The sequence below is a fragment of the Scardinius erythrophthalmus genome (genome assembly GCF_964197995.2).
Source record: "Scardinius erythrophthalmus genome assembly, chromosome: 9".
Lineage (NCBI taxonomy): Eukaryota > Metazoa > Chordata > Actinopteri > Cypriniformes > Leuciscidae > Scardinius > Scardinius erythrophthalmus.
The window spans coordinates 9,454,719-9,482,042 of NC_138229.1; the positions used below are offsets into that span (position 1 = coordinate 9,454,719).

Below are 27,324 nucleotides of genomic sequence, written 5' to 3' on the forward strand. Positions count from 1 at the left end.
AAGGTTAAACAAAGTATCAAGTTGATTAAACAATTTGTCAGCTTCACCATTGTTACTCCAAATATTATTTCTATGTTTAAGGAACTCGAATATATGTCTAAACAACTGAAGTTTCCTAGTATACCCAACAACATTTTAAAGCAGCCAGGTTACAAATTATTTTGTGTTGAATCAGCTAGCTGAGGCCACTATTTCACAAGGGGAAAAAGGAAAATGTTATAAATAAAATCTATGAAATAAAATTAGAGGCTTATAACTGATCTGATGTCAGACCCCAACCCTCATGTGTCACACACAAGAGTTACAAATAGAATATCTGAGCAACCCAATTCTGTATTCTGAAGTTTATTTATTTGTATGAAAGATTTGACCAAGACAGACTCTAAATATTCAAAGTAACACATTGCAAAACTAATCCGAACCCTATACCCGTACTGAGCTTTGACAGACACAAAAGCATTGCCTTTCTGCAATGCATGTTAGAGCTAAAGGGCTCAGCAGGTGGAGAGATCACATGGGCTAGACTTTGTGAGATTCAGAGATTGGCTCAACTGCATCGGGAGAAGGGCAAGATATGAAAAAAAAAAAAAAAAAAAAAACTCAGCTGTGATCTGAGGCAGTAAAAGTGAAACATACGGTTACAAACAACAGCAAAAGTTGATACGACAAATCTGTTCCAGATCCTGCCTACATTACTGGTACAAAATAAATATAACATGTACAGATAGAGTACAACTTTCTCTGCATGTTAATATATATATAGGACAGATACAAATATCTTATGATTTCAGTCTTTCACTCCCACTCTGTCAAAGAACAGGGGCTCCTGAATTCCTGTCCAAACTCACTGATCCATTTGTTAGCCACTGAAAAAACAAACAATTTTTTACCATTAACATTTCTCTTTCAATCATCAGCTTTTCTTTTCAAAGGATTCATGACCAAATCGATTTTCTCCTCAAACACAGCAACTGTTATAAAAAAAAAAAAAAAAAAAAACCCAGTTCAGGTTCAAGAATACCATACAATATAAAATAAAAAAAAATAAAAATAAACAAACATTCACAAATAAAACACTTAGATTAAAATAATTTGTATTTTGATAAAGCTACATACAGTATAGAATATTGTTTTATGAATATGAAATGACATTTAGATATTAATATACATTGAGGAGGATACACAACAAAAGTTCCAAAATAATGTCATCAAATCATATTTTAGATTTATCTACTTAATTTAAAAACATACCCCATTTGTTACCCATTAACACAGGGCATCCAGCATGCTCCATATTCCAATTCCTTTCACCATTTCTGTGGAGATTGTACCAAAGCAAGGCTGAACCCTGCAAGAGCAGAGAGAGGATGCTGAAATTATTCTTCTATTTGTAATTAGTACTTAAATTATCCTTGTATAAAAACACAGAATTGAGGGTTTACCTTTTTCGGATACACTGCAACTCCAACTTTAGGGAACACAGTGGCGCCCCCCATCTCCACATCACTCATCTACAGCAACAAAACATTTATTTGGATAGTTACAGGTAATATTAATAGCTATTGAAATACGGTTTAATGCCATCGAGGCAAAAATTTTTTCTGACAGGTGCACTTACACTGTCAACTTACATAAATTAGGAATGTAGCAATCCTGTCATTCTCAATCTCCTGTGAGGTCAAACATTCTTCAGTTAGTTTGTAAATATTTGACTGATCAACATGTAATCCAATAAAATGCCTGTTGACTCAAGAAAGTGAATCGTAGTAGTAGTAGTAGTAGTAGTAGTAGTAGTAGTAGTAGTAGTAGCATTTACTTTTCAAACTGGACACATGAGGTTTGTGCTGGCATTTTAATTTATTTTCAAAGTAGATAATTAATTCAATTATCACTCGTAAATCCAAAACTGCCAAAGATTCCCGAGGGGACCAATGCCAAATTATGTGTTGGTTTACGAAATTGATGTAATGTCTGTACAGTGAACTTACAAATGCATCAAGATGCAGTTCATATCTTCCACCAATGCCATAATTCTGAACCTGGAAAATTATTACATCACTCATGAATCACTACTGAAATAGAAACACTCTAATGTTTCACATGGAAAATGCATGTTTATCTCCACGTACGTACGTACGTACGTACGTACGTACGACCGATCGATAGATATACACACTCACCTAAAGGATTATTAGGAACCCTTGTTCAATTTCGCAATGCAATTATCTAATCAACCAATCACATGGCAGTTGCTTCAATGCATTTAGGGGTGTGGTCCTGGTCAAGACAATCTCCTGAACTCCAAACTCAATGTCAGAATGGGAAAGAAAGGTGATTTAAGCAATTTTGTGCGTGGCATGGTTGTTGGTGCCAGACGGGCCGGTCTGAGAATTTCACTTACAAAGCATGTAGAGGTCTGTAATTTTTATCATAGGTACTCTTCAACTGTGAGAGACAGCATCTAAAACAAATCCAGAAAATCTCATTGTATGATTTTTAAATGATTCATTTACATTTTATTGCATGACATAAGTATTTGATCACCTACCAACCAGTACGAATTCCGGCTTTCACAGACCTGTTAGTTTTTAAGAAGCCCCTCCTGTTCTCCACTCATTACCTGTATTAACTGAACCTGTTTGAACTAGTTACCTGTATAAAAGACACCTGTCCACACACTCAATCAAACAGACTCCAACCTCTCCACAATGGCCAAGACCAGAGAGCTGTGTAAGGACATCAGGGATAAAATTGTAGACCTGTACAAGGCTGGGATGGGCTACAGGACAATAGGCAAGCAGCTGAGAAGGCAACAACTGTTGGCGCAATTATTAGAAAATGGAAGAAGTTCAAGATGACGGTCAATCTCCCTCGGTCTGGGGCACCATGCAAGATCTCACCTCGTGGGGCATCAATGAACGATGAGCCCAGAACTACACGGCAGGACCTGGTCAATGACCTGAAGAGAGCTGGGACTACAGTCTCAAAGAAAACCATTAGTAACACACTACGCCGTCATGGATTAAAATCCTGCAGTGCACGCAAGGTCCCCCTGCTCAAGCCAGCGCATGTCCAGGCCCGTCTGAAGTTTGCCAATGACCATCTGGATAATCCAGAAAAGGAATGGGAGAAGGTCATGTGGTCTGATGAGACAAAAATAGAGCTTTTTGGTCTAAACTCCACTCGCCGTGTTTGGAGGAAGAAGGATGAGTACAACCCCAAGAACACCATCCCAACCGTGAGGCATGGAGGTGGAAACATCATTCTTTGGGGATGCTTTTCTGCAGAGGGGACAGGACCACTGCACTGTATTGAGGGGAGGATAGATGGGGCCATGTATCGTGAGATCTTGGCCAACAACCTCCTTCCCTCAGTAGGAGCATTGAAGATGGGTCGTGGCTGGGCAACTAAGGAGTGGCTCCGTAAGAAACATCTTAAGGTCCTGGAGTGGCCTAGCCAGTCTCCAGACCTGAACCAAATAGAAAATCTTTGGAGGTAGCTGAAAGTTCGTATTGCCCAGTGACAGCCCCGAAACCTGAAGTATCTGGAGAAGGTCTGTATGGAGGAGTGGGCCAAAATCCCTGCTGCAGTGTGTGCAAACCTGGTCAAGAACTACAGGAAACGTATGATCTCTGTAATTGCTAACAAAGGTTTCTGTACCAAATATTAAGTTCTGCTTTTCTGATGTATCAAATACTTATGCCATGCAATAAAAATGCAAATTAATGACTTAAAAAATCATACAATGTGATTTTTCTGGATTTTTGTTTTAGATTCCATCACTCACAGACAGTTGAAGAGTAAAAATTCTACATGCTTTGTAAGTGGGAAAACCTGCAAAATCGGCAGTGTATCAAAAACTCGTTCTCCCCACTGTATACACACACTCTCACCTTGTGGGATGTAGGCAAAAGATAATATTCGAAAAATAAAGCAAACCAATGTACCCTGCAAAGAGGTTTCTTTCTTTGGGTTTAGGGTTTGTTTTCCGGACAGCGTTTAAATTAAGCCATGAGTAGGCCTTAATCGGCAATAGTTAATCATGGCTTAAAAACAAAATGGCTTTCTGAAACACACCTGGACTATAGAGTCCTGAACTAAAATAAACAAGATTAATTTAAAACCAACTGTGCTAATCTGAATTATAAAACATGTGTTCCTATAAAACATGGAATGAAGAAAAGCTTATTGCATGGCAGCAGAAAAAAAGACTGCAATAAAAAAAACTTTACTGAACAAGAGAAAACTATTTTAAAGCAACTAGCAAAGAAAAAATGAACACATCAGCTGTGGAATCTACGAAGTCCCTAGGGACATGGTGAAGGGGGAAAAATTAATGGGAGGAAAAAAAAAATTAAACAATGCTTGTCAATGCTTTTGCCTTCGCTCACAACATCTTTGTGAACAGAGTTTCTTGAGGGAACTCAAAGTTTCCTGCTCTACACATTCCAAGCAGGATTTGAAACCAGGGTCTGCCTCTTGAGGCCAGGGAAGTGAAGTTTACATGCACAACTCTTACTAGCTTGCCTCTGTTACATACATACAGTACTGTGCAAAAGTCTTAGGCACGCTAGTATTTTTCTCCCCCCAAAAATGGTTTTAAGCCAAGTATTTATATATTTTGCTGTAGTGTGTCAGTAGGAAATATCAGTTTACATTTCCAAACAATATATTTGCCATTAAATTGTAATAATTCACTGAAATTTTTGTATGCACAAGGAGTCTGACAACAGCCAGTATGATCCACACAGAGATCTGATTCCACATCACAGAGTCTGTCTGGGATTACATGAAGAAACAGAAAGAACTGAGACAGACTAAATCCAAGAACTGTGGCAACGTCTCCTGCTAAACTGTGTGCAAGTGTACAGAGGACAAAAGCGGTTTTAAAACGCAAAGGGTAGTCACACCAAATATTGATTTGATTTAGTTAAAGGGGCTATGTGTAGTTTTTCTACTAAAATGAATCCTTTTTTTATTGCCTGTGTGTGAAGGGGTTGTAATCTCACATTAAAATGATCCACTTGGCGGGTTTTGCTATTACCTCTGAAAGCAAGTATTCCTATTTCTATGTGAAGGCTCCGGGTCGGATTTACCGCAAAATCCAGTGACGTGACTGAGACCTGCATGCGCGTTCCTGAGCCTCTCGCCTCGTCTACTACTGACTTTGCACTCAACAGCGACGACACTGCAACTTATGACATGGAGTCTGCTAACACTAATAAACGACCTGCTCCCAGCCCAACACAGACTCCAACACAAACTCCACATAATTATAAAAAAAACAAAAAAAAGTTTTATCTGCTGAAGCTCGTCAGGCCAAATGTGAATCGGATCAAATTCGTACAAAAACACGGATCAACATCGGCAGGGCTTTTGAATCATGGAGAAACCTCTGCTTTGTATTGGTTGCAATCTGAAACATCACCTCTAGAAGCCGCTGAAAACTACATATACAGTAGCCAGTATACAGTATAAATAACTGGCTTAAAACCTTTTTCTGGGGTGAAAATACTAACGTGCCTAAGACTTTTGTAAAACAGTACTGGGTGTGTGTATTATATATATATATATATATATATATATATATCTTCACTGACATAGTCCAAGTAATCCATGTGTTTTTGAAACACAACGTTAATCTGAAGTTAAACCTGCCTCCTGGTAAATTTCATTTAAGCCTCAATTAAATCCTGGAGCAGCTCTAGTCTTCCTCCAGGAAATCATCTTATTCAACTCTGGACTAGGCCAAGTCTAGGACGATTTAAAACCATAACAGAGAAAGCAGATTTGTGTTAATCTGGTTTGAAAGGCCATTTTAGTCCAGGACTAGGCTTAATCTCTGTCCGGGAAACCAGCCCTATATTTATTTGCTTGTTTATTTAGTTAAGTAGTGCAAAGTATGTTCATGCTAACTGCAAGGCATAGCTGACAGAAAAGAAAATAGAAGATGCCTGTGCATGATCATATTCTGTCTTTCTTACTGTGACGTACAAGCAGTGGTTCAGCGGTTTCCATGGAGAGTCCCGTAACATCTCCAATCCTCTGACTGACACCAGCTTCCACAGGGTCAACGCTTAGAAAAACACTGAAAATATAGTGATGATTATTCTTTGCAGGGTAAGTGTGTGACTAAAACAGTTTAATATTAAGTCAAATACTGACAAACATCATGTACGACTATGAGAGAATTTAAATTTTGGGGTGAACTACGCCATTATAATGAAGTGATTAATAAAAATTAATTAAACCTTTGAGAAACACGTAGTTTTGAGATTCCATAATGATTAACTTCCGATCTAGAGAGCTGTAGGCAACAAACAGGAATGAACAGTCAAGTATATGACTATGTATATGACTATGTCATTTATGTATATGGCTAAAAATATGTGAACACCCAAACGCCACACTTATGTTTGCTTTCTGAGCATTTGGTTTCAAAATCATTGACTCTGATTTTGGATGATGAGGCACTTAGAGCTCCAATTTCTCTCAAATGTGTTCAGTGGGATTCAAATATGAGCTTTCTATAGATCAGCCAAGTTCTTCCACACAGACCTCAATGAATCATTTCTATATGGACCTCACATGAAGCAAACAATTCTCTACAACCAAGGTTTAAATTAGTAAATATTAAGCTTAACTGTACAAAATTTGACTTTCATTCAAAATTAGTCAGAAATTATAAGATTAGTTGATTTGATTTATTCTATTCAGTTTTAGATTTTTCTCAAGGTTTACACATCAGCTGGGGAGTAAAAAGTAGATATATTGTCAATTTAACAGCACAAAAAAAATACACATAGGCCTATAAATGTGTGTAAATCAATGAAAATAAATAGCTGGCTATATATATAGCTATATAAATAGCTATAATTTAGGAGAAGGGTCCATGGCAAGGGGTTCATCATATTTTTGAAAATGTTTGAAACCCACCAATCTAGAATGTAATTATGTCGTAGCATTAAGACTTGTCTTCACTGGAATTAAGGGGCCAAGCAAACATATCCATTTGAAATGGATGTCCACATACATTTGCCCATTGAATATAATAATATACACCAGCAACACTATAACAAGAAATAACATTTTAAATAAACTGCCAACCATAAAATATTTGTGTGTGTGTGTGGGGGGGGTGGGGGGGTGGGTTGGGGATAGAATATACAGCCTGTGCAGTATATAAAAAAATAAAACACCATTGTCTATAGAAAGTCATGGAAGACATGGAAACCCAACATGAGTGTATGTATGTGTATGTGTATGTGTATGTGTGTGTGTGTGTGTGTGTATGTGTGTTCGATAGTCACTTGAGGTCTGGAGATATTCTTCAGGATCTCCATCTCTCTGTCTGATATAATGTCATGATATCTGATGATGCGAGGCTCGTCCCACTCCACTTCCTCTTTCACTGGTGCGTACATCAGTCTGGGGTTTCCTCCACCTGTGCTGTACCTACAGGACAGCGCCCTCTGTCTCATGGAGATCTGACTTGATAAAATATAATAACCTTCCAATCAACACACAAAGATTCACAATGACTGTTTGCAATTTCATGTCAAATAATGATGTAAATTTTAGCACTTGCCCTCTCGTCAACCTCTCCTCTGCACAGGGCCTCATAGTTACTTGACTCTGTGTTCAGTGGAAATATGTCAGGGTTGCTCTGTAAGTGAAGGAGTCTGTTCAGCTGAACTCTGGCTTCATCATTACTTGGATCTGAGGCAAAGATGTTTATGACTTGAATCACAACAATTTAGCAAAACTGTCTGCCAAACTCAAATATAAAAATATTAAATTAAATGCTATTTAATGAAGGACAGCATGACCTCACCCAGATTGAGAAGCTGTTGGCTGAAGTAGATTGGCACAGACAGGCTGCCGAAATGATAGACTGAGTAACTAAGGAAATGCAGCAACTCTTCCTCAGTAGTGGTTGAGTATTCTGTTAATCTGTCCAGACTGTACAGAAACCAGAGAAAGGCATGCTGGAATTTGTCCTCGTCATAAGCGACCAACCCTACATTGAAAGCCTCATCTGCATTTAGAGATGTTTCTGTGAAATATAAAGCATAAATCAGATCGGAAAAAATGAAACTCTCTCAGTGAAACTGCATTGGTGCAAAACTGCAGGACAGTTTACCCTTTGTGATGTCTTCTGGGTGGAGTTTGTAGATCTCTTGGAGTCTGATCAGTCCTGAAGCTGCACCATCCAAGTCCTCCAGCTGTGGGATCTCTAGGATCATTGCATCCAACTCATTCTGATACTCTTCACACGGAGTACGATTCGGCTGAATGCGTTTCTCAATATAGATTAAATCATTTCTCATCTGTCTGAGGAGTCTGTAAGCTGCCACAGGGTCTCTCACAGCTTCCTCTGGGTTCTCAGAGTCGGAGTATGAAAGCAGAAGATTCGGAAGATCACTGGATGAAGACAGGGGTTCATCAAAAGTTGTAATTTTAAAAGATGTATGTATTAACATAATCCTTGATTTTAAATCATAATATATAATTATTAAACATTCATTCCAAATTTGAATGTTTTTTAATAATAATAATAAAAAAAATACTACAAGATTAATGGTATATTGGGAATAATGAAAGTGTTTTCACCTCTTCATTGTCTCTACATTCTCAGCATCAACACACTGACTGAAGAGCTTCAGAAGGTCTTTCGTCTTCCCATACAGTTGTGCAATTTGATCTATAAAACAATCTGCACTTTATTGTAAAAAGGGATTAGATTTATGTTAATTCATTTTTACATCATTAGAGTTATGATGAAAGAGGTCTTACTAAAGACATAAAATTAACTTATGTGTAAAACAGTTGAAAAAAATATGGACAAAAATCATACAACATTAAATTATTACGAATAAAAAACAATATAATATAATGAATTGATATTTAACAGAAACAATAACCTGTTGATGAGTAGAATTCATGTCCAGCATCAGCACACATAATCCAAAAACACAATATAAACACTGTCAGTTCCTTTACTGCCATTAGCAGACCTTCAATATCTCAAAACTTAACTTGTATCTGTAGCCTATCTTTCAGTGAAATTGATCTTAAATACCAAGTTCTGTCTTAAACTCTAGATGGCGCATGCTGATAGGTCCTTCCCTAATTTGGTAGTTATCACATCGTTATCTGATTGGTTGCTGTTGCATCGGCGGCCAATGGGCAGCTGCTCATCATTCAAAAAAATACTTTAGTTTGCTTAGCAGTTTGTACTCACTGCAGCGTGCTTTTTCAGAAAGCATCCGAAATCAACATCTAAGTCAAGATAAGTGAACGCTCTTTTACTCCGTACGAACGCTCTTATGTCTCTGTACATATTGCGTGGTTTGCATCTAATTCCTAAATGAGCAATCACAAGATTAAACTAAGTGTCATGTTTAACCGTCTTGTGGAGCTGCAGCGTAACATTAATTGTGTTTATGCAACATCAAGCGATAATTGCTGTGAAATACGGCATCTAAGATGTGTTCGTGTGCGTTGTTTGACAATTTTTTTTTAAGTGTTTTGTTGCATAGCGGAAAATGTAACATTCTTTTTTTTTTTTTTTCTCAGAATACAGCATATTTACCTTTCTCTGCCTTTTCCTCTACAACCCTTCTATCGACAGGGGTAAGAGTGTCACTACTGACCTTTGAAACAATCAAATATTGCTTATTTGAGATGTCACTAATTTAAGCAAATAGCGATGCAAATTTGATTGTTTTTAACAGTGACCTATTTATCTGTGTGCATGTTTGTTTGTGAACAGCTATGCAGTCAGTTTCTCATCCCATTCTGCTGCCATACAGAACCCCTCCCCTTTCCTCAGGCACATCCAATCCTAAGCCAATTTCCCCTCTTTTCTGGACCGCCTTCCTCAGTGACTAACCTATCAGAACTCTCCTATCAGTCACTGGTCAACTCCAGCCTGCAGTTCACCCAGACTTTAAACTGGCCAGTCAAAAGCAGCACAGAGTGGCCTTTCAACCGAGTCATGGGATTACAAGAGAGGATTAAAAGTGGAGCACAAGACAAAAACTGACTTTTTTTCCCCCTGAGACCATGCATTAGAAGGTTTATTATTGGTTTTATCATAATTATCTCTCTTTTTTTTTACGTTTATACATTCTCATTGGATAGTTGACAGCAAAGCACTTTATATATTTGACAGTATACCTTCATCCTCTCCTCGGGTCATTCTGACTCAAAATTCATGTTCATCAGAGTGGCACAAGACCTTGTCAGGTTTGTCACTTGAGATTAAAATATACACACAAAAAATGGTCTGGATTCTTTTGTGGTTGTAAATTATAAAATTAGTAACAAATCCTTCCCTAGCAGGTCAATTTAGGAATGAAGGAATGAATGGGAAATTGAGATAAAGTTTTTTTTTTTTTATAAAAGTAATGGGGCCAATCATTTGCTCCATATATAGAGCTTTAATAGTCATGAAATGCCATTTTCATTTAGTTATTTTTTTTCCCCGCAAAAGGTCAGCAGATACCCAATGCATGATTTTTTTAAACGTAATTTTGCATGTACTGCAGTTATTTTGTATATGCTTATTGTTAATTTCATCATTGTTAAAATATAGTAATTTAGAGATCAAAATAATAAACAAAAAATCTTTTAAAAATTGCATTAAAAATATCAGAATGTAACGATATAAACTTTGTGCTTCGGGATATTTTTACTCATGAGAAAAGGATGTGTAATTCAGACACAAAGAGACTATGAAGATCAAACAAAGTATGATTAAACAATTTGTCAGCTTCACATTTGTTACCCCAAATATTAATTATAGGTTTAAGGAACTATATATATATATATATATCTATATATATATGCAAACAGCGGAAGTTTCTTGGTAGGCCTATACCTAACACATTTTAAAGCAGCCAGGTTACACATTATTTTAAGTTGAATCAGCTAGTTTATTTTTACATTGTACTTTGAAAGTGGAAAAAGGGCAAGTTATTGAAACTAATTTGGGCAAATTAATTAAGGTGTATAATTCCAAAATGCTGAACCTGAAAAAATGATAAATGCAGCATTACTTAGAAGACTCATGACTGAAACTGACATTTCAGGTAGAGTTGCATTGAGGCCACTATTTCACAAGTGGAAAAGGAAAATATATCATAAATAAAATCTATGAAATAAAATCAGAGGCTTATAACTGATCTGACATCAGAGCCCGCAACCCTCATGTGTCATACACAAGAGTTACAGATGAAATAACTGTAATCAAATGTGAGCAACCAAATTCTGCATTCTGAAGTTTGTTTATTTGAGAATTGACCAAGACATTCATTGTATTCATCCAAATATTAATTGTAAAGCTTTGCAAAACTAACCCTAAACCTATACCCTTACTGAGCTTCGACAGACACAAAAGCACAGTGCCATTCTGCAATGCATGTTAGAGCTAAAGGGCTCTGCAGGTGGAGAGATCACATGGGCTAGACTTTGTGTTCTGAGATTCAGAGATATTGGCTCAGAACAAGAAGGGCAAGCTCTGAAAACTCAGCTGTGATCTGAGGCAGTAAAAGTGACAGAAATATAGTTACAAATAATAGCAAATGTTGATACGACAAATTTATGTTACAGATCTTGACTACATTACTGATACATAAAAAATACAACAAACAGCTATAGCAGGCGCGGATTTATGGGTGGGCCTGGGTGGGCACGTGCCCACCCAGATTGACCGGTGGCCCACCCAATCAGATTAATAAAAACAATTTAAATTTTTAATTTTAATAATAATAATAATGAATTAATAAATAATTTCATTTTAATAGTTTCCTGAGGACATTTATGTACAATAGCTACGAAAAATAGCTACAAAAGAAAAATATTATGTCGGCATATCACGTGTCAGTCCAGTAATGCTATCACGCAACACCACTCTCTACTTGCGACTCGCGTGACAGACAGATGAACTTCAGGTTTAAAGCAGCCGCGGAGGGCTGACTGACATGAGTACAAGGTAGTTAAATTCACTACCTACGTACCGATCTGCTATACTTGACATATTTATCAGGCGTGCGTGTTACATAGGCGTAATTTGCGAGTGGGGCGGGTGGGACATGTCCCCACCACTTTTTAAAACATTTCGCGGCACGAATGTACCAATTCTACAAATAAACATCTCCAGTTAACCAGCAGAGCATTCATTTCGTTCGTTTGTTAAATAAGAGACGATCTAGCGCAGGGGCGGAGTGGGACCAAAAAATCTACCGGGAAATTTCGTAGACCACCGGCCCTCGGTGGTAAAAAAAAAAAAAAATAAGAAAAATAAAAAAAAAACCTTTGCTAAAAAATATAGCGGTGAATGAGAGAATATTAAATAGATTTTTTTTGTTCCTCTATAGTTTTTTCACAACTTTCTAAAAGAGTAAAAAAATTGCGAGAGATGGATAACGGCAGTCAGAAGAACTCAGAAGAGAGAAATATATGTCACTTTGTCATCACTCCCACAGACGCAGCATTAGAAACCCTCACAGCAGCATTAACTAGTTTTTTTGTAATTTTATTAAAGGTAATATAATATAAAATAGTGTTATAAATGTAAATACATATTTTTTTAAATTGAAAATATTAAAAAAACTTTCCAGGATTTATGCGGATGATGACCGTTAAAACGTGTCATCATCACCCTGTTGAAAAGGGTCCATGGCATTTTCACGGTGACACGACACCTTGCTCGTTAGCTTCTGCTAGTGTTAACATAATCTGTATACACTTAACATAGCAGCAGCAGCCAAGGGAGGTTACTCGTTTTAAAACTAGGAAATCTGCCACTAGTAGCCTAGATAGTCACTCAATAGTAAACTTTTTATTTGTCTCATATTTACCACAGCTACTTTCAAATTACACAAGCTTTTGGCTGGCTGGCTGCATAGCTGGTGCTAATTCCCATCTGTGCCTAGCTTTGACAACATCTGCTTCAGTTTATTTCACCTGTAGTATCTTTGCTTGTTGATGCCCGGAACATGTCTGTTATTTTGGAGCATTTCACTGCCTCCTCCTCCATAATTTTTTTCCTTTTGAGTCTGACCTTCTCAGCGCCAGATTTTTTAACGCTTGTGCTGAGGGGTGCTAGATCATTGACGGGGGAGCTGCGCAGTTATACAAATAATAATTGAGCAAAACTTGGCCACTAAATATTTAATATTCAATTATTTTAATGATCACAATTAAAGTTTTAATTTTATTAAATTGAACAAGCGCAACATTCAGCATTCAATCAAATATTCTAAAAGATGTAGGCTATTATTAGCCTACTAATAAAGTTATTTCAACATAATATTTCGTTATTTCAACATTTATGTGCGTGCAATAAGCAAGATGTGCATTTGTAAATCCGGTAACGCGTGCATTGATTTTTAGTAATAAATTAGTGTTTTCTGACAGTGTCGGGTGTCGGCTGCAAAGATGAAGTTGACGATCGCCATATATAGTGAACGCGCCTAGAGAAATGCATGATTACGTAATCAGAGAGTAGGCAAGCCTTTTTCTTTTCGTTTTGAATTATTTCGTTTAAAGTTATTTCAAGCTTTGTGTATTTGATGTGTTTCGCATGTCTGTGTGAGGCATACACTGGGTTTCGTTAACTTAGTTCGGATGAGATGCGCTCAGTTAACGTGCAATGCAATTGACCGCGCGGGCGCCTCCATGATTAGGCTATATTGTCTGTTTGTTATATTTGCTTATTATTATTAAAAAATTATTAAAATTAAGATACAATTTATACAAAACGAAATTCACTTTAATGAAAGGTTTTCTACAAAACAAAACTGAATGAAATGGTCAAAATGTCTGTCTGACCCACCCACTCCAAGTCTCTTGATATATAGGCATCATATCTTATTCGTGCTGTTCACTTTTCATAAATAAACATAAATGGAAAAGAAATGACATTATAATATTTTAACAAATATGAAACTAAATGCGCTTATTTAATGGCTACAACAGTAGGCCTACAGACTCTCTATTTGTGCAAATTGCTGCACATTCATTTAATTCTGAATTTTGCACAAGTTGAAAGGCGTTTGTTCAAATCAAGTTCACGGATAATTGTGCGTGCATTTATTAATCATTATGATACTAAAATCATAAAAATGCTATGTACTAAAAATCAGATGAGCCCAGAATATAAACGCAACGTTTAATTACACGTTAAGCAATTTCCTCCCATAGAAAACCATTAGGCCTAAGAACGCTTAATGTAGGCTAGCTTAATGCAGATTAGAATGCCCCCTTATTATGTCGAAATAACGACTTATTATGTCGAAATAACGAGATATTATGTTGAAATAACGTCTTAATACCTCGAAATAACAAGAAATTTTTGCTTCAAAATGTGTTCTTTTTGCTTCAAAATGTGGTTCAGGGCTTCCATAGAATAGCCTACAGCCTGAATATAGCCTAATTGCTTCCAGAAATTATTTTTGGGGGTGCTTTGGTCTTTCTTGGGGGTGCTGAAGCACCTGCTAGCCCCTCCCTAGAGCCGCCCATGCTCAGCGCCACCTTTCAGTTTTCTTTTTTGCCTTTCCATCATTTAACTCACTCTTACGGACGTTAGACTTCCAAGACGTGACGAGGAAAAAGAGGTGTTCGGCGGCTTTTTACATCAAAGGCCGACCCGATTTTGGGAGGGGCCGCTCACTGATCCCCCTATGTTTTTGAAAATCCTATAGACATGGTTGGACCTGCCGAACGGGTTGAGCACTTTTATATACTGTGTTGAGCAGAGAGGCTGCACAGTTTGACCAGCGAGAAGCGGCCGCACATCAGGCCGCCAGACGGGTGTTGCTAAAATAACTCGCAATGTATAACTATTATCAGACCGGCCCTCCGCGGCCTCAAAACACTACCGGCCCACCGGGAAAAGTCCCGACTCTCCCGATTGCCACTCCGCCCCTGATCTAGCGCTGAAATGTGTTTTTTAAATCAAGTGATGAAAGTGCTTGTTGCCGCTGCGATAAGTGGCGCGGATACAGTGTTTTCTCGTGTGGCTCGCGCACACACCGCACTGTCTTGACTCGACGGACGCGCGCTTCAATCCGTTGCGGATACTCTCTATTCGTTCTGGTGAAATCACACATCATAATGCACACGTGTCCCTCCTTGATATACAACCACTGATGAACATAATCAGTTTTGATGAAAAAAAAAAAAAAAAATTAGGCTGGTGCGGACTAGATCTCACAACCTCTGACACTGTTGGCGAAAGTTCTACCACTGGACCATTTAGGTGTACGTTGTTCAAGTAAGCGAATCTATGTATTTTAGTCATTATTATACAGCATATATTTGGCTACATCTCATTAAACGACAAATGTAGCATACTATTTAAATCGATGGACATCGTAATGTTATTGTACAATGTACATATATCTAATTTAGCAAAGTTACGCCACTGGGCGTGTATATAAGCTTAAAAAACCGAGGCCCCCCCGTATATTCACCAGGCCCACCTATTAATGACATTCTGTATCCGCCACTGAGCTATAGTAGGCTACAACTTTCTTTGTAGTTAAAATAAATACAGTATAGCCTAGTAGATACAAATATCTAAATACAGTATAGTACAGATACAAATCTTATGACTTCAGGCTCTTCATTTGACAGGCAAATCCCAACACGCAAAGTGAAGCATTCACGTGACTGGAAGGAAAGTGAAGCTTCGTTTATTGTTGATCACGTGTTTCTCTGAAAACAATACGCGCTCCAGCACTGAGATTCATGAGAAATTGTGATGCGAACTCGATACGCGCTTTGAAGTCATGTGTAACATCGCTACATCGTCTTCATGTGTCAGACATGAGTCATATACTATGTGTGTACTAATTCTGACCCTCTTATTATCATCTGATGATCACTAAGATTTCTTCGGGACAAACAACATTTTAGGAACTGCATAATCACATCTAATTGTTATTTTTCTCGTTCTTTTTTTCTTCAGAATACAGCATATGTCCCTTTTTCTGCTTTCTATAACCCTTCTATTGACAGAGGTAAGAGTGTCACTGCTGACCTTGGGACAATCAAATATTGCTTATTTAAGATCATCACTGATTTGAGCAATTAGCACTGAAAATGTAGGCCTACATCTCTTTTCTGCATGTGAATGTTTGTTGAAAGTGGACCACACAACAAAAACTTTGACAAAGACAAATGTATGTCCTGAGACCACTTATCAGAAGTTTTATTGCTGTGTTATTATTATGATCTTTTTTTATTTTATTTATTATGTCCTCATTGGCAGGTTGAGTGGAGCACATATATTTGAAACAATTACGATAAAGAAACAAAAAATCTAAAGTAATATATGTCAAAACAATTTAATTGAGTCTTAAGAAACATTCTGAAAACACAGTGTTAAATAAAAATGTATTTATTTTACATTATATTACATTTGAATATTAGAATAAAAAAAAGATAAATCAGCAATAGCAACAAATGCATTCAGTGCAATTCATGAATTCATAATAGACCTGAAGGTCATATCAATATTAAACCACTTGATTAGGAAGAGAGCAACTTACAAATTACTTTTTAAAGGTATAGCGGAGGATCTTTCCGAATTTTAGATAAGACCCGCCCTCTCCACTTTTTGAAAAGTTTGATTGATTCACCAGAATGATTGACAATTAGGAGGACCAATAGTATAGGTATTCCACCCGGAAGTAAAAAATCCTCCGCTATACCTTTAAATATGATTAATTTATTCATAATAGTTAGTCTTTAAATTCTTGCAAAATTATAATTGTTGGTATATTGTGTGTGAGAGTTGAGGTATACAGTATTGACAGTCTTGTTCTCAGCATGTGAGGTTGTCCTTAAATCCAGTTTCAGACTTCATGCCTGCCAGTCTTCCAGCACAACACATTCACAACTACACATACCACAAAACTTGTAAAACATGTGAATCGTCATTCCAGCACAGACAGAAGAGTAAACGTCAAATTAAGCCTTAAATACAACTGCAGAGAACTAGTGTCTCATCTACAGGAATAACGCACTTACTGGATTGATCAACTCAGGTAATGTGATTATTCATTGATATATTGCTGAAACTTAATTTTAATCTATTGCACTTGTTTTATTTTATTGTATATTACAGTTATTTTTAACATTACTGCCACCAGACAGTAGTAAATCAAAGTTGATACAATATATAAGTATGTGACAGATCTATTTTATAAAAACTTACGATCCATAATAAATATAACAGATACTTCTATAGTACAGATAAACTTCATATGATTTTACATGGTCACATGTCTTTCACTCCCAGTCTGATAAAGAACAGGGTCTCCTGAACTCCTGTCCAAACTCATGGATCCATTTAGTAGCCACTGAAAAGACACCAGAAAAAACTATAGCTCATGTCATGTGAAATTGAATGAAATTTTGTCTGATTCACAGATTTGTTTATAGATTATTGAAGATACAAGATTAAATAAAAACCTACACCATTGTTTTCCCACTGTTACAAAGTTTCGGGTTACTGCCCAAACACCAAAGTTCCGTAGTGCCAGTAAAAGCGATACAGACCCCGTCAGGCTCTGGCAGACGTGTCATTCAACCAAGTCAATGTACCATCACAAGGGTCTTGGAAATATATTATGAAGTTTGAAAAACTACATGGTGTTTCTTTAATGCACTGACTGTGACATAACATGAACAAACAATTAACAGGTTATTAACTAAGATTAACAAATACAGTAACAAATTTGTTGCTCATTAGTTCATGTTAGTTAATATTGCAATAACTGCCAGTTATTAAATGTGGGAGCTGACAGGAGCTGAACTACTCTATATTTCTTTAACCAACCTAATTGCTAGCGCGAACTATGAGCACTCGTGTCCAATTATCCCATACACCACACGACCAAGTGTCAGTAGCACTGCAAAGTAAACTCCGCCTACCACTTCGCCTCCGCCAAAAAAAACAAAACAATTTATATAATATTTTTATTTTATTTTTATTGTTACTGGCAATAGTGTCTAAGTGTATTGTTATTTATTATAATATTTATAATTATTATTATTATTTACATTTATCAGAGAGGGGCACAATACATTTTGAGACAAAAGGCAAGGGCTTGAATAGCAGCCCCCCTCAAATTGTAAGCGCAGCTAAAAGACGCAACTGTACAAAGCATACTTTTTGTGTGTGTGCCATTTCTCCCAGTAGAACAGTTTTTTTTTCTTTTTTATACAAAGGATGATTTTACGCGATCAATCTGCAGTTCCTGACTCTGTTGTTTTCGCTTGCAAAATGCTGTACATAGGCTTGCAGTGCTTTTGGCCGTATTTGTGCGAAAAAAACGTGCCGAAAGTGTAAGCGTGGAAAAATGGAAGTCAGAAGAACACAGATCATATTTAGTTTGTGTTAGCATGAAGCTGCAGTTTCAAAATACATGAATTACACTTACAAATTATAGAAAAATGCTGCAAATATTTTTTAGATTTACACTTGAAAGGCGATTAACACCTTTACAAATCTTCTCTTGCACATGCAAATTTTATTTTTCTTTACGTGAGTCTTAATTTATTCTTTTATTCTTGCAATCTTAAGTAGCCTAGCCTACACTTTCACAAATCTTACCCTGCGCATGCGATTCTTTATGGCATCATATATAGGCTACATACCACAAAACTTGTAAAACGAATCATCATTCCAGCACAGACTGAAGAGTAAACGTCAAATTAAGCTTTAAATACAACTTCAGAGAACTAGCGTCTCATGGAATAACGCACTTGCTGGCTGCTTTACTCTATTGCACTTGTTTTGTTTTATTGCACTTTACAGTTATTTTTAAAATTACTGCCACTAAGACAGTAAATCACAGTAAAAGTTACATGACAATTTACATTAATACAATAAGCTATACTATATCTATGTTATAGATCTACATTATAAAATGATACAATACATAATACTTATCATACATAATAAATATAACAGATAGAGTAGGCTACAGATATGTCAATAGTACAGATAAACTTCATATGATTTTACATGGTCACAGTGCCTTTCACTCCCAGTCTGATAAAGAACAGGGTCTCCTGAACTCCTGTCCAAACTCATGGATCCATTTATTAGCCACTGAAAAGACACCATACAAAATATACCTCAATGTCATGTGAAACTGAATTAAATTTATTAACATAGATTACAGAAGATACATAAGAGTAATCCAAAACAGTAAGAATTAAATAAAAACCTACCCCATTTGTTTCCCACTAACACAGGGCATCCAGCATGCAGTGTATTCCAATCCACTCTGCCATTCTTGTGGAGGTTGTACCAAAACACGGCTGAACCCTTAAAAAGCAGAGGATGGATGCAGGACTTTTACTTAAATGATTCTAATATACCATATAGATCAGGTTTACCTTTTTTGGTTTCAATGCAACTCCAACTTTAGGAAACACAGTGGCGCCCCCTATCTCCACATCACTCATCTACAGCAAGAGCACATCAATTATTGTTCATAATAACTGTACAAATCAGGTAATATGAAAATAAGTAACTTTTGTAGTTTAACTTATAATGTTTACAATTCCATTTGCATTAAAAGTGGCCAAGACTTACATAAATTAAGAACGTTGCAATCCTTTCATTCTCATCATCATCCTGTGAGATCAAACATTACGTTATCTTACAATGATTTAATTGGTCAATATGTAATCAAGCTCTCATTGACACAAGAGTTTAAAGTCCTAAAAGCATTTTCGAGCAATGGGCTCTCTTTGGGTTCAGGACAGTATCTTAAAGTAATACACTTGCACACAGACATAGTCAAACCCTAAACATGAGATTTAAAAACGTAAACTAATTACCACATCATATTGTGATGAACAGTGGATAATGCCCTGCTGGTTGAGAATTTTCATATACTGACTTCTGGGGGTGTGGTTACGTTTAGGTCTATACTCCAAAGCATTCTTGAATTACAACCATTTAAGCTTGAATAGTGCATTTCAATGTCCATTCTCAAAAAGGGGGGTGACAGCTAAGGGATTAAACCAGATAGAGTGGTATGTTGTGTTGACTCTGCAGAAGCCCTTTACCATATTAAAAATATGAAATCTAATAGAGAAGATTTAATGCCAGAAATCCATCAAAGTTTATTAAGATTGCGGAGGCTCCGGATAGATGTGAGATTTTGCTGGGTACCTGCTCATGTAAGTATAAAAGGGAATGAGAGAGCAGACAAAATAGCAAAAAAATAAAATAAATAAAATTCAATCAGGACGAGCGATGTATTGCCTTTGGTAAAGGAGAAGCTAAGGCAGTGATCAAAAAAGAAATGATTAAAAAATGGTTGGACAGGTGGGACATGGATACTAGTGGAAGGATATTATTACAGTCACAATGCACAGGCTGTGATTATAATGAAACTTAGTAATAAAACTAAGAGAAGAACAAGAAGTCACGTGTCACTGCATACGTCCAAAAACGTAGGCAGCTGACTTGTTGCCTCGCTGCCCTATCAGGTAATGACTTTGCAGGCAGCGTTTGCACACAAAGGTACCCCACAAAACTGATTTCGGGACAAACTTCTGAGGCAGCATAACGGTTTAAAGATCTACAGCAAAATAGAGCGAGCTTTGGTGAAAACTAAGTTAAAATGAATGACTAAATAGTAATTTCTCAGTAGAAATGACATCAAAGGTGGAAAACGTTGATCAAAAATGTACATTTACACACATAAATAGTGTTCATAAACAGCTGTTAAGATAGTATTCTCAATTGAAACGAGTAGAGGCTTGGACCCGGAAACAGCATTCATTACACCCGATTTAACAAGCGGTCAGAATTTAACATAACACTGAACACAACGTGTGCAACACCTGGCTATACAGGTACTATACACTGTTTTGTGATTTAAGATCAGTTTTAAGTTACATTGAGGACTGATACATCACCACCACCAAGAAAACGATTTGCCATTAAGGCGAAACGTTTGACAGAAAAAACAAAAGATCAGGGGTAGTGGGAAAGTCTCCTCAAATAACAACCACAAACCTTATTTAACTCCATTGCAAATACTAGGCTGGCCAACAAATTTATTTAATGGCTTTATTTTAGTAAATATATCTTACCGATGCGTCATAATGTGGTTCAAATCTGCCACCAATCCCATAATTCTGAACCTGGAAAATGATTGCAACACTATTGTAATTAAACTTTCAGGTAAAACAACACCTACAGTAATACTTCACAGGGAAAATAAATGTTAATCCATTGAAGAGACTTTGATATCCATTGAAGTTTGAATATAAAAATGTAGCCTAATATCAGCCCTCAAAGCGCTTATGGCCTTAAACCAATGTTGCCTTGAAGTCTGAAATGGATTTAGTAATCTATATATTTTGAGTGCAAGAAAGTGTGACAAAACTAGCGGCAAGACAGGCTTTGCAAAGCTATGTTAAACTACACTCTAAAATTGGCTGGGTTAAAAACAACCCAATTGGCAACCCAGTGCTGGGTAAATATTGGACAGAACACATGCTGGGTTAAATTAACCCAGTGACATTTTAACCCAGCAGGCTGGGTTGTCTAGAAACCCAAGATGTAGTAATTTTTTTTACCATTAATGGGTTTGCTATTCTGGGTTATTTTTGCTGGGTTATTTTTATTTTTCTTATAATTTCACCTGTGCTTTACTGTAAAACTTTGAATTAAGAAACAATGAAGAACATGTTTAGACTTAAAATAATTTTTAATGCTTGTCAACTGACATTCACAAATGTGTTAAAATTGGCAACAATGACAACAAACTGCACATTAAATTTAAATGCAAAAATCATTTAGTGCTGACATCAAAAGTAGTTCAATATTGTCAGTTTTAATAAATAAATAAAGATTAGTTCTGAAACTATTACATGTTTAACGGTTTAAATACAGTGACATTGACAATTATATTTTAAATTCAGCAAATGCAAAATCATTTAAAAATACATCAAGTATTAAATAGTCAAATACAATTAAAGAAAGAAAGAAGATTAGTTCTGAACAATGACATTTATACGTTTAACTATTACATGTGTAACGGTCTAAATACGCAGTGAAATCAACAGACAATTCATTTTAAAGTCAGCGAATGCAAAATCATTTTTAAAATATGCAAAAATGTACACAAGTATAGTTAAATAAAGTCAAATACAGTTAAGAAAGAAAGAAAATTAGTTTTGAACAATGTCATTTATACCATTTAATTCTTTAATTAAAGGAAATTAAAGTGAAATTCACAGATGTGCAAAATTGTAGGCCTATTTTACAGTATGTACACAGTGAAATTTACTTTTTTTGACTCCGAAGAAGAAGACGACTCTTAGACGCGGGTTATGTAGACTCTGCCCGGTTTAGAAACTCCACCATGTTCGTTCCGACCTATAAAAGAAAATAAACACAAAAATACAGAGTTTAAATGGTAACGGTTTCATTATTCAGTTGAAGTCAGTTCAGTGTTGATTCAATTCAGTTCAATAACTGTGTGAAGTTTATCATGAAATGGAGTTTATCATGATTTCAACAATAAATATTTTTATTTGGTGAAAAGCCATATAATAAGTGGTATGCTTTACATTATGTCTTGTTTGATCTTGTTTTTTTTTGTCTAGGATCAAACACTGTCTAGGACTGTTGCTTAACAGGAATTGTTTTGAGGTAATGTACATCCAGTCAGTTTTCATCACAAAATAAACTCCTTCAGGGTGATATGAGATCCCTCCACTTTGTGTTGATTACCCTGTTGAAGTTTATTCTGCAATATCAACTGGCTGGATGTACAGTATCCCTTGCGTAATGCACAGGCAGTTCCAGACAGGTTACAATGCAATTTAAATAGCAGTTATGCGGTTTTATACTTACTAGATGAAGATCAACGAAAGCCTTTCTAGCTTCGTCAATAGATGGCCGATTTACCTTCTGACCAATACACTGTGGCAGGAAGAAGAAGGGGAAGGACCAAAAGAGCAAAATCACCTCTATTCTCTGCAGAAAAGAGACATAACATCTCAGAAACAGGACCAGCTACAACACATATACTAAAGTTTGTGCAGTAAGCTACAGACATAAAAAATAAATATGCAATAATGATACTAAATACCTTGCCTTTTATGTTGTATTGAAGATTTAAAACAACAAACATCACCTTGTGGAATATTTTCCAAAGACTGATTAAATTTTTCTAAATTAATTGCAATCCTTAAAATTCTGTTACATAAAATAGGCTATCTCCCTTTGGAGTGACTGATTTTTGTAACCTTACAGATCTTTTTTATGCAAACAGCAACACAACACACTAAAGTTGAAAAAAATAAAATAAAAAGAATAGTAGGGCCATACTATAATAGGTTTGAATAGTAGGTTCATTAAAAAATGAACATGTAGCTACTGATATTTATCCAAATGAATCGACATTGAATCAAGATCGGAATCGAACCACAAGCTTAGGTATAAATTGCTAAATTAAGAAGTTGGCAGCCTACCTATATTTAAGCACGGATCAAATGTATATGCGTTAAGTTCCGCGAGGTTGAGTTGATTATCACAGGCAGTCAAAAGCAGCTAAACATGAACTTACCGTTAAACTTGTCGATAAGACTGGGTAACTGCCACTCGAAGAGAAGAGTTCATATCCATATGGTTTTCTAACTAGGAAAAAAAACGAAATTTTAAATTACACCACTTACCAAAAACGAATTTATGTAGCCTATGTAAAAAATACTTTTTGTACCACACCAAATCACCTCACTGGTCCAACCCACGGCAAGTGATGCACGCACACGCACGCACTTTGAAAGTGTTCGCGGTGCTGATAAGTCGATTCATTTCCGGGAATCATTTTGTTTCAAACTTGGAAGTGTGAACAGGTTTATTGAACCGGATGGTAGTTTCTTTTATACCTGCGGTCCCACGACATTTACGTAGGCTACTTTTTATGTTTTTTACATGTCGGTAAGGACAATTGCAGGCGTTTTACCTAAGAGCAGCGAGTCATATTACTCAATTGTTTTGTTTTGAGTGACTCGACTCACTTTGTTCAATTCGCTTGTCAGTGACAGAAACGACTCTTTCCTCTGTTTTCACAGATATTCACATATTTCATAGTTCCGTGTGATACAGAATCATTAACTGTATTAATCTGTCGTCTCACATTAAAATGACTATGCGAGTCAATATCTGATTCTGAGGTAACTGTTTGTCGTACAAGTTGCATCACCAATTTTAGTCTGACTATATAAGTTTAAGAATTATTGGTGCGAAAAAAGTTATAATTGTGCTAATTCAAACTAAATATTAATAAAGAATAAAATAAAACATTATATAAACTTACCTTAAAACAGTTGCACCCAGCTGCTTTGCCCCTTTGTCCTCTCAAAATGACAGCTTGGGAGCGAATTTAAACATCTCCAAGGCGGGAAGCTCGTGAAACAACCCAGCGTTGCGACCCAGCAGGTTTAACCCAAAAACTGGAAAATTAAAACTACCCAAAGGTGTTTAAAATGTGATAAAATAACCCAACAAAATTACCCAACAGACTTGACCCAGCATTCTGGGTTAAAAAACAACCCAGCATTTTTTAGAGTGTACAGACAGAGTTTTCCATATAAAAATATATGCTGCCTGTGTGAACAGGGGGTTTCTTTCTTACTGTGACCGTACATGTAGATATTCAGCTGATTCCACTGATAGTCCTGTGATGTCTGCAATATTCTGACTGATACGAGCAACAGTGTTGTCTTCCTTTAGAAAAACACTGAAAACAAGGGAATGATTTCAGCAACACTCATGTTAACAAATTGAACCATTGTATTATTTTTTCCATTTTTCTTCCCATAATAAGTGTGAGACGAAAATGGTTAATTAGTTAATAATTAGTAAATAATATTAAGTAATATAAAATAACATTAATGCATAATTTTCATTTTGGGTGAATATAAAAGATTATCACCTTTGAGAAGTACGGATGTTTGACACTCCATAATATCTAATTGTAGACCTAGAAAGCTAAAGTAGGCCACACAAGGGAAATTGAACATCAAATATAAATATGAATAAATATTAGGCAAATCATTCCAATATCACTATATTTCATTGCATTTAGATTTGTCTTTACTATAGAAATAAAATGCCAAGGCAAGTTTTAAAAGGAATTGTCCACATACTTTTGCCCAATATAGCACAACAAAACATCAAAACTATTAACAAGATATTAGATTCTGATAATGGCAATTAAATAGTTTAATGTTTTTTTGTTTGTGTGTGTGTTTTAGATATTCACTTTAGGTCTGGAGATATTCTTCAGGATCTCCATCTCTCTGTCTGATATGATGTCATGATATCTGATGATGCGAGGCTCGTCCCACTCCACTTCCTCTTTCACTGGTGCGTACATCAGTCTGGGGTTTCCTCCACCTGTGCTGTACCTACAGGACAGCGCCCTCTGCCTCTTGGAGGTCTGATTTGATAAATTATAATAGACTCAAAGCTTCACATTGACTGTTTGTAATTTCATGTTAAATGATGATTTAAATTGTAAACACTGCACTTGCCCTCTCGTCAACCTCTCCTCTGCACAGGGCCTCATAGGAGTTATTTGACTTTGTGTCCAGCGTGAATATGTCAGGATTTGAATTTCTCTCGAAGCGAAGGTGTTTGTAAAGGCTCAGCTCTACTCTGACTTCGTCATTAGTTGGATCTGAGGAAAAGAAGCTTGTGACTTCCATAGTCCCGCAACCTCACATAAAACTATTAGTATTAAACTTCATGTCACCATGACCTCACCCAGATTTAGAAGCCGTTGGCCGAAGTAGATTGCCACAGGTAGGCTGCCAAAATGATAGGCTGATAAACTAAGGAAACGGAGCAACTGTTTCTCAGTAGTGGTTGAGTATTCTGTTAATCTGTCCAGACTGTACAGAAACCAGAGAAAGGCATGCTGGAATTTTTCCTCGCCATAAGCGACCAACCCCACATGGTAAGCTTCATCTGCATTTAGAGACGTTTCTGAGAAACGCGAAATGAAAGCATCAATCAGATTGGAACTTATTTTGAAACTAAAAAAGTGAAACTGCATTGGTTCAGACATTTCACCCTTTGTGATGTTGTGTGGATAGAGTTTGTAGAACTCTTGCAGTCTGATCAGTTCTGAAGCAGCATCATCCAAGTCCTCAGCCTCTGGGACATTTGAATAATCCAGCAGTTTCTGATACACTACAAGATTTTCAAACACAAGAACAGATCCATAAACAACTGAAAGGTTTAATAAAATTGCTTGAAATCTTTTATCATAATTCACCTATAGATTTTTATTTCTATCAATAATTAATGATGAAACATGTCTCAGTCAAAGAACTGAAATAAGTTCTCACCTTTGAGACTCAATTGAGTGTATTCGTCAATAGTAAACCGTTTATTTCTCACTCGTCCAATGAGTTTGTAAGCTGCCACAGGGTCTCTCATGGTTTTCTCAGGGTTCACAGGGTCAAAGTATGTAAGTAGTTGAAGAGCCAGAAGTATACTGGATTGAAGTTCATCAAAAGATGTAGGGTTAAATAAATGTATTTAATAACATATTTCTTGATCCAAAAAACCAATGCCTGCAAGATTGCTAAATAAACAACTGGTTTCACCAGGTTATTGCTGTATAAATATTTTAATAAAAAAATGCTTTAGGGAATAATGAAAGTGTTTTCACCTCTTCATTGTCTCTACATTATTTTCTGCAGCATCGATGTACAGACTGAAGCTATTCAGAAGGTCTTCCTCCACCTCGAAAAGCTGTGCAACTTTATCTATAAAGAATTATATTTGCACTAATTTTTTTTATATATAATTATATAAAATACAGACCATCCATAATGACATCTTTCTTATATAAGAAAACAAAGAGAAAGTTAATAATTGTTTTGTCATTAATGGAATCAATAGCTAAAAAAGTGAAAGTTTGATTGTTAATCTCAAAATATGTATGAAGATGTAATTATTTATGGGAAAAGCTGTGGCAAAATCTGTTTACTGTATTATGATCAGAAGTGTCTCAAATGAATAAATATAATCAGCACAACAGTGTAAAAACATTAGAGAAATTTGAACAAAACACTAAAATAATGGTTAAAAAAGGAATAAACTCAAATAAATGAATTGATATTAAATTGAATTCAAATGAATAATACCTGTTGATGAAAAAATTTCATCTCCAGTAGTAAAGACAATCCATGAAAACAGCACAAATACTGTCAGTTCCTTTATGATCATTATCAGACCTTCAGTTCCTCAAAACA

At 36.2% G+C, this 27,324-nt stretch overlaps 2 protein-coding genes across 20 annotated transcripts; both read right to left on the reverse strand.

Annotated features, from left to right (window-relative positions):
* Positions 1-256: 256 nt before the first annotated feature.
* On the reverse strand, positions 257-9,839 carry LOC308695833 (prolyl 4-hydroxylase subunit alpha-1-like). Of its 19 annotated transcripts, none has more exons than XM_081374073.1 (14): positions 8,925-9,066; positions 8,614-8,716; positions 8,144-8,424; positions 7,835-8,056; positions 7,589-7,719; positions 7,311-7,487; positions 6,252-6,307; positions 5,995-6,088; positions 1,989-2,039; positions 1,632-1,670; positions 1,443-1,511; positions 1,252-1,348; positions 891-971; positions 332-551 (listed from the first exon to the last, which is right to left on the reverse strand). In XM_081374073.1, exons 1-13 carry the CDS (start codon positions 9,007-9,009, stop codon positions 907-909), a joined length of 1,470 nt encoding a protein of 489 aa, XP_081230199.1. In that variant the 5' UTR covers positions 9,010-9,066; the 3' UTR covers positions 332-551; positions 891-906. The 19 variants fall into 19 exon arrangements, with proteins under 19 accessions (XP_081230189.1, XP_081230200.1, XP_081230199.1 ...); XM_081374076.1 differs by having other exon boundaries at positions 8,614-8,704; positions 8,925-9,064; XM_081374063.1 differs by lacking the exon at positions 891-971 and having other exon boundaries at positions 257-866; positions 8,614-8,721; positions 8,925-9,064.
* A 9,222-nt stretch (positions 9,840-19,061) lies between these two features.
* LOC308696715 (prolyl 4-hydroxylase subunit alpha-1-like) lies at positions 19,062-26,503 on the reverse strand (the record flags this gene model as incomplete). The annotated part of the gene is made up of 12 exons (XM_081375607.1): positions 19,062-19,132; positions 19,255-19,351; positions 19,423-19,491; positions 19,622-19,663; positions 21,136-21,186; positions 24,704-24,797; positions 24,993-25,048; positions 25,323-25,499; positions 25,594-25,739; positions 25,826-26,047; positions 26,135-26,254; positions 26,413-26,503. The coding sequence occupies 12 exons, from the start codon at positions 26,501-26,503 to the stop codon at positions 19,062-19,064; spliced, it is 1,236 nt and encodes a 411-aa protein (XP_081231733.1).
* Between the last annotated feature and the right edge of the window lie 821 nt (positions 26,504-27,324).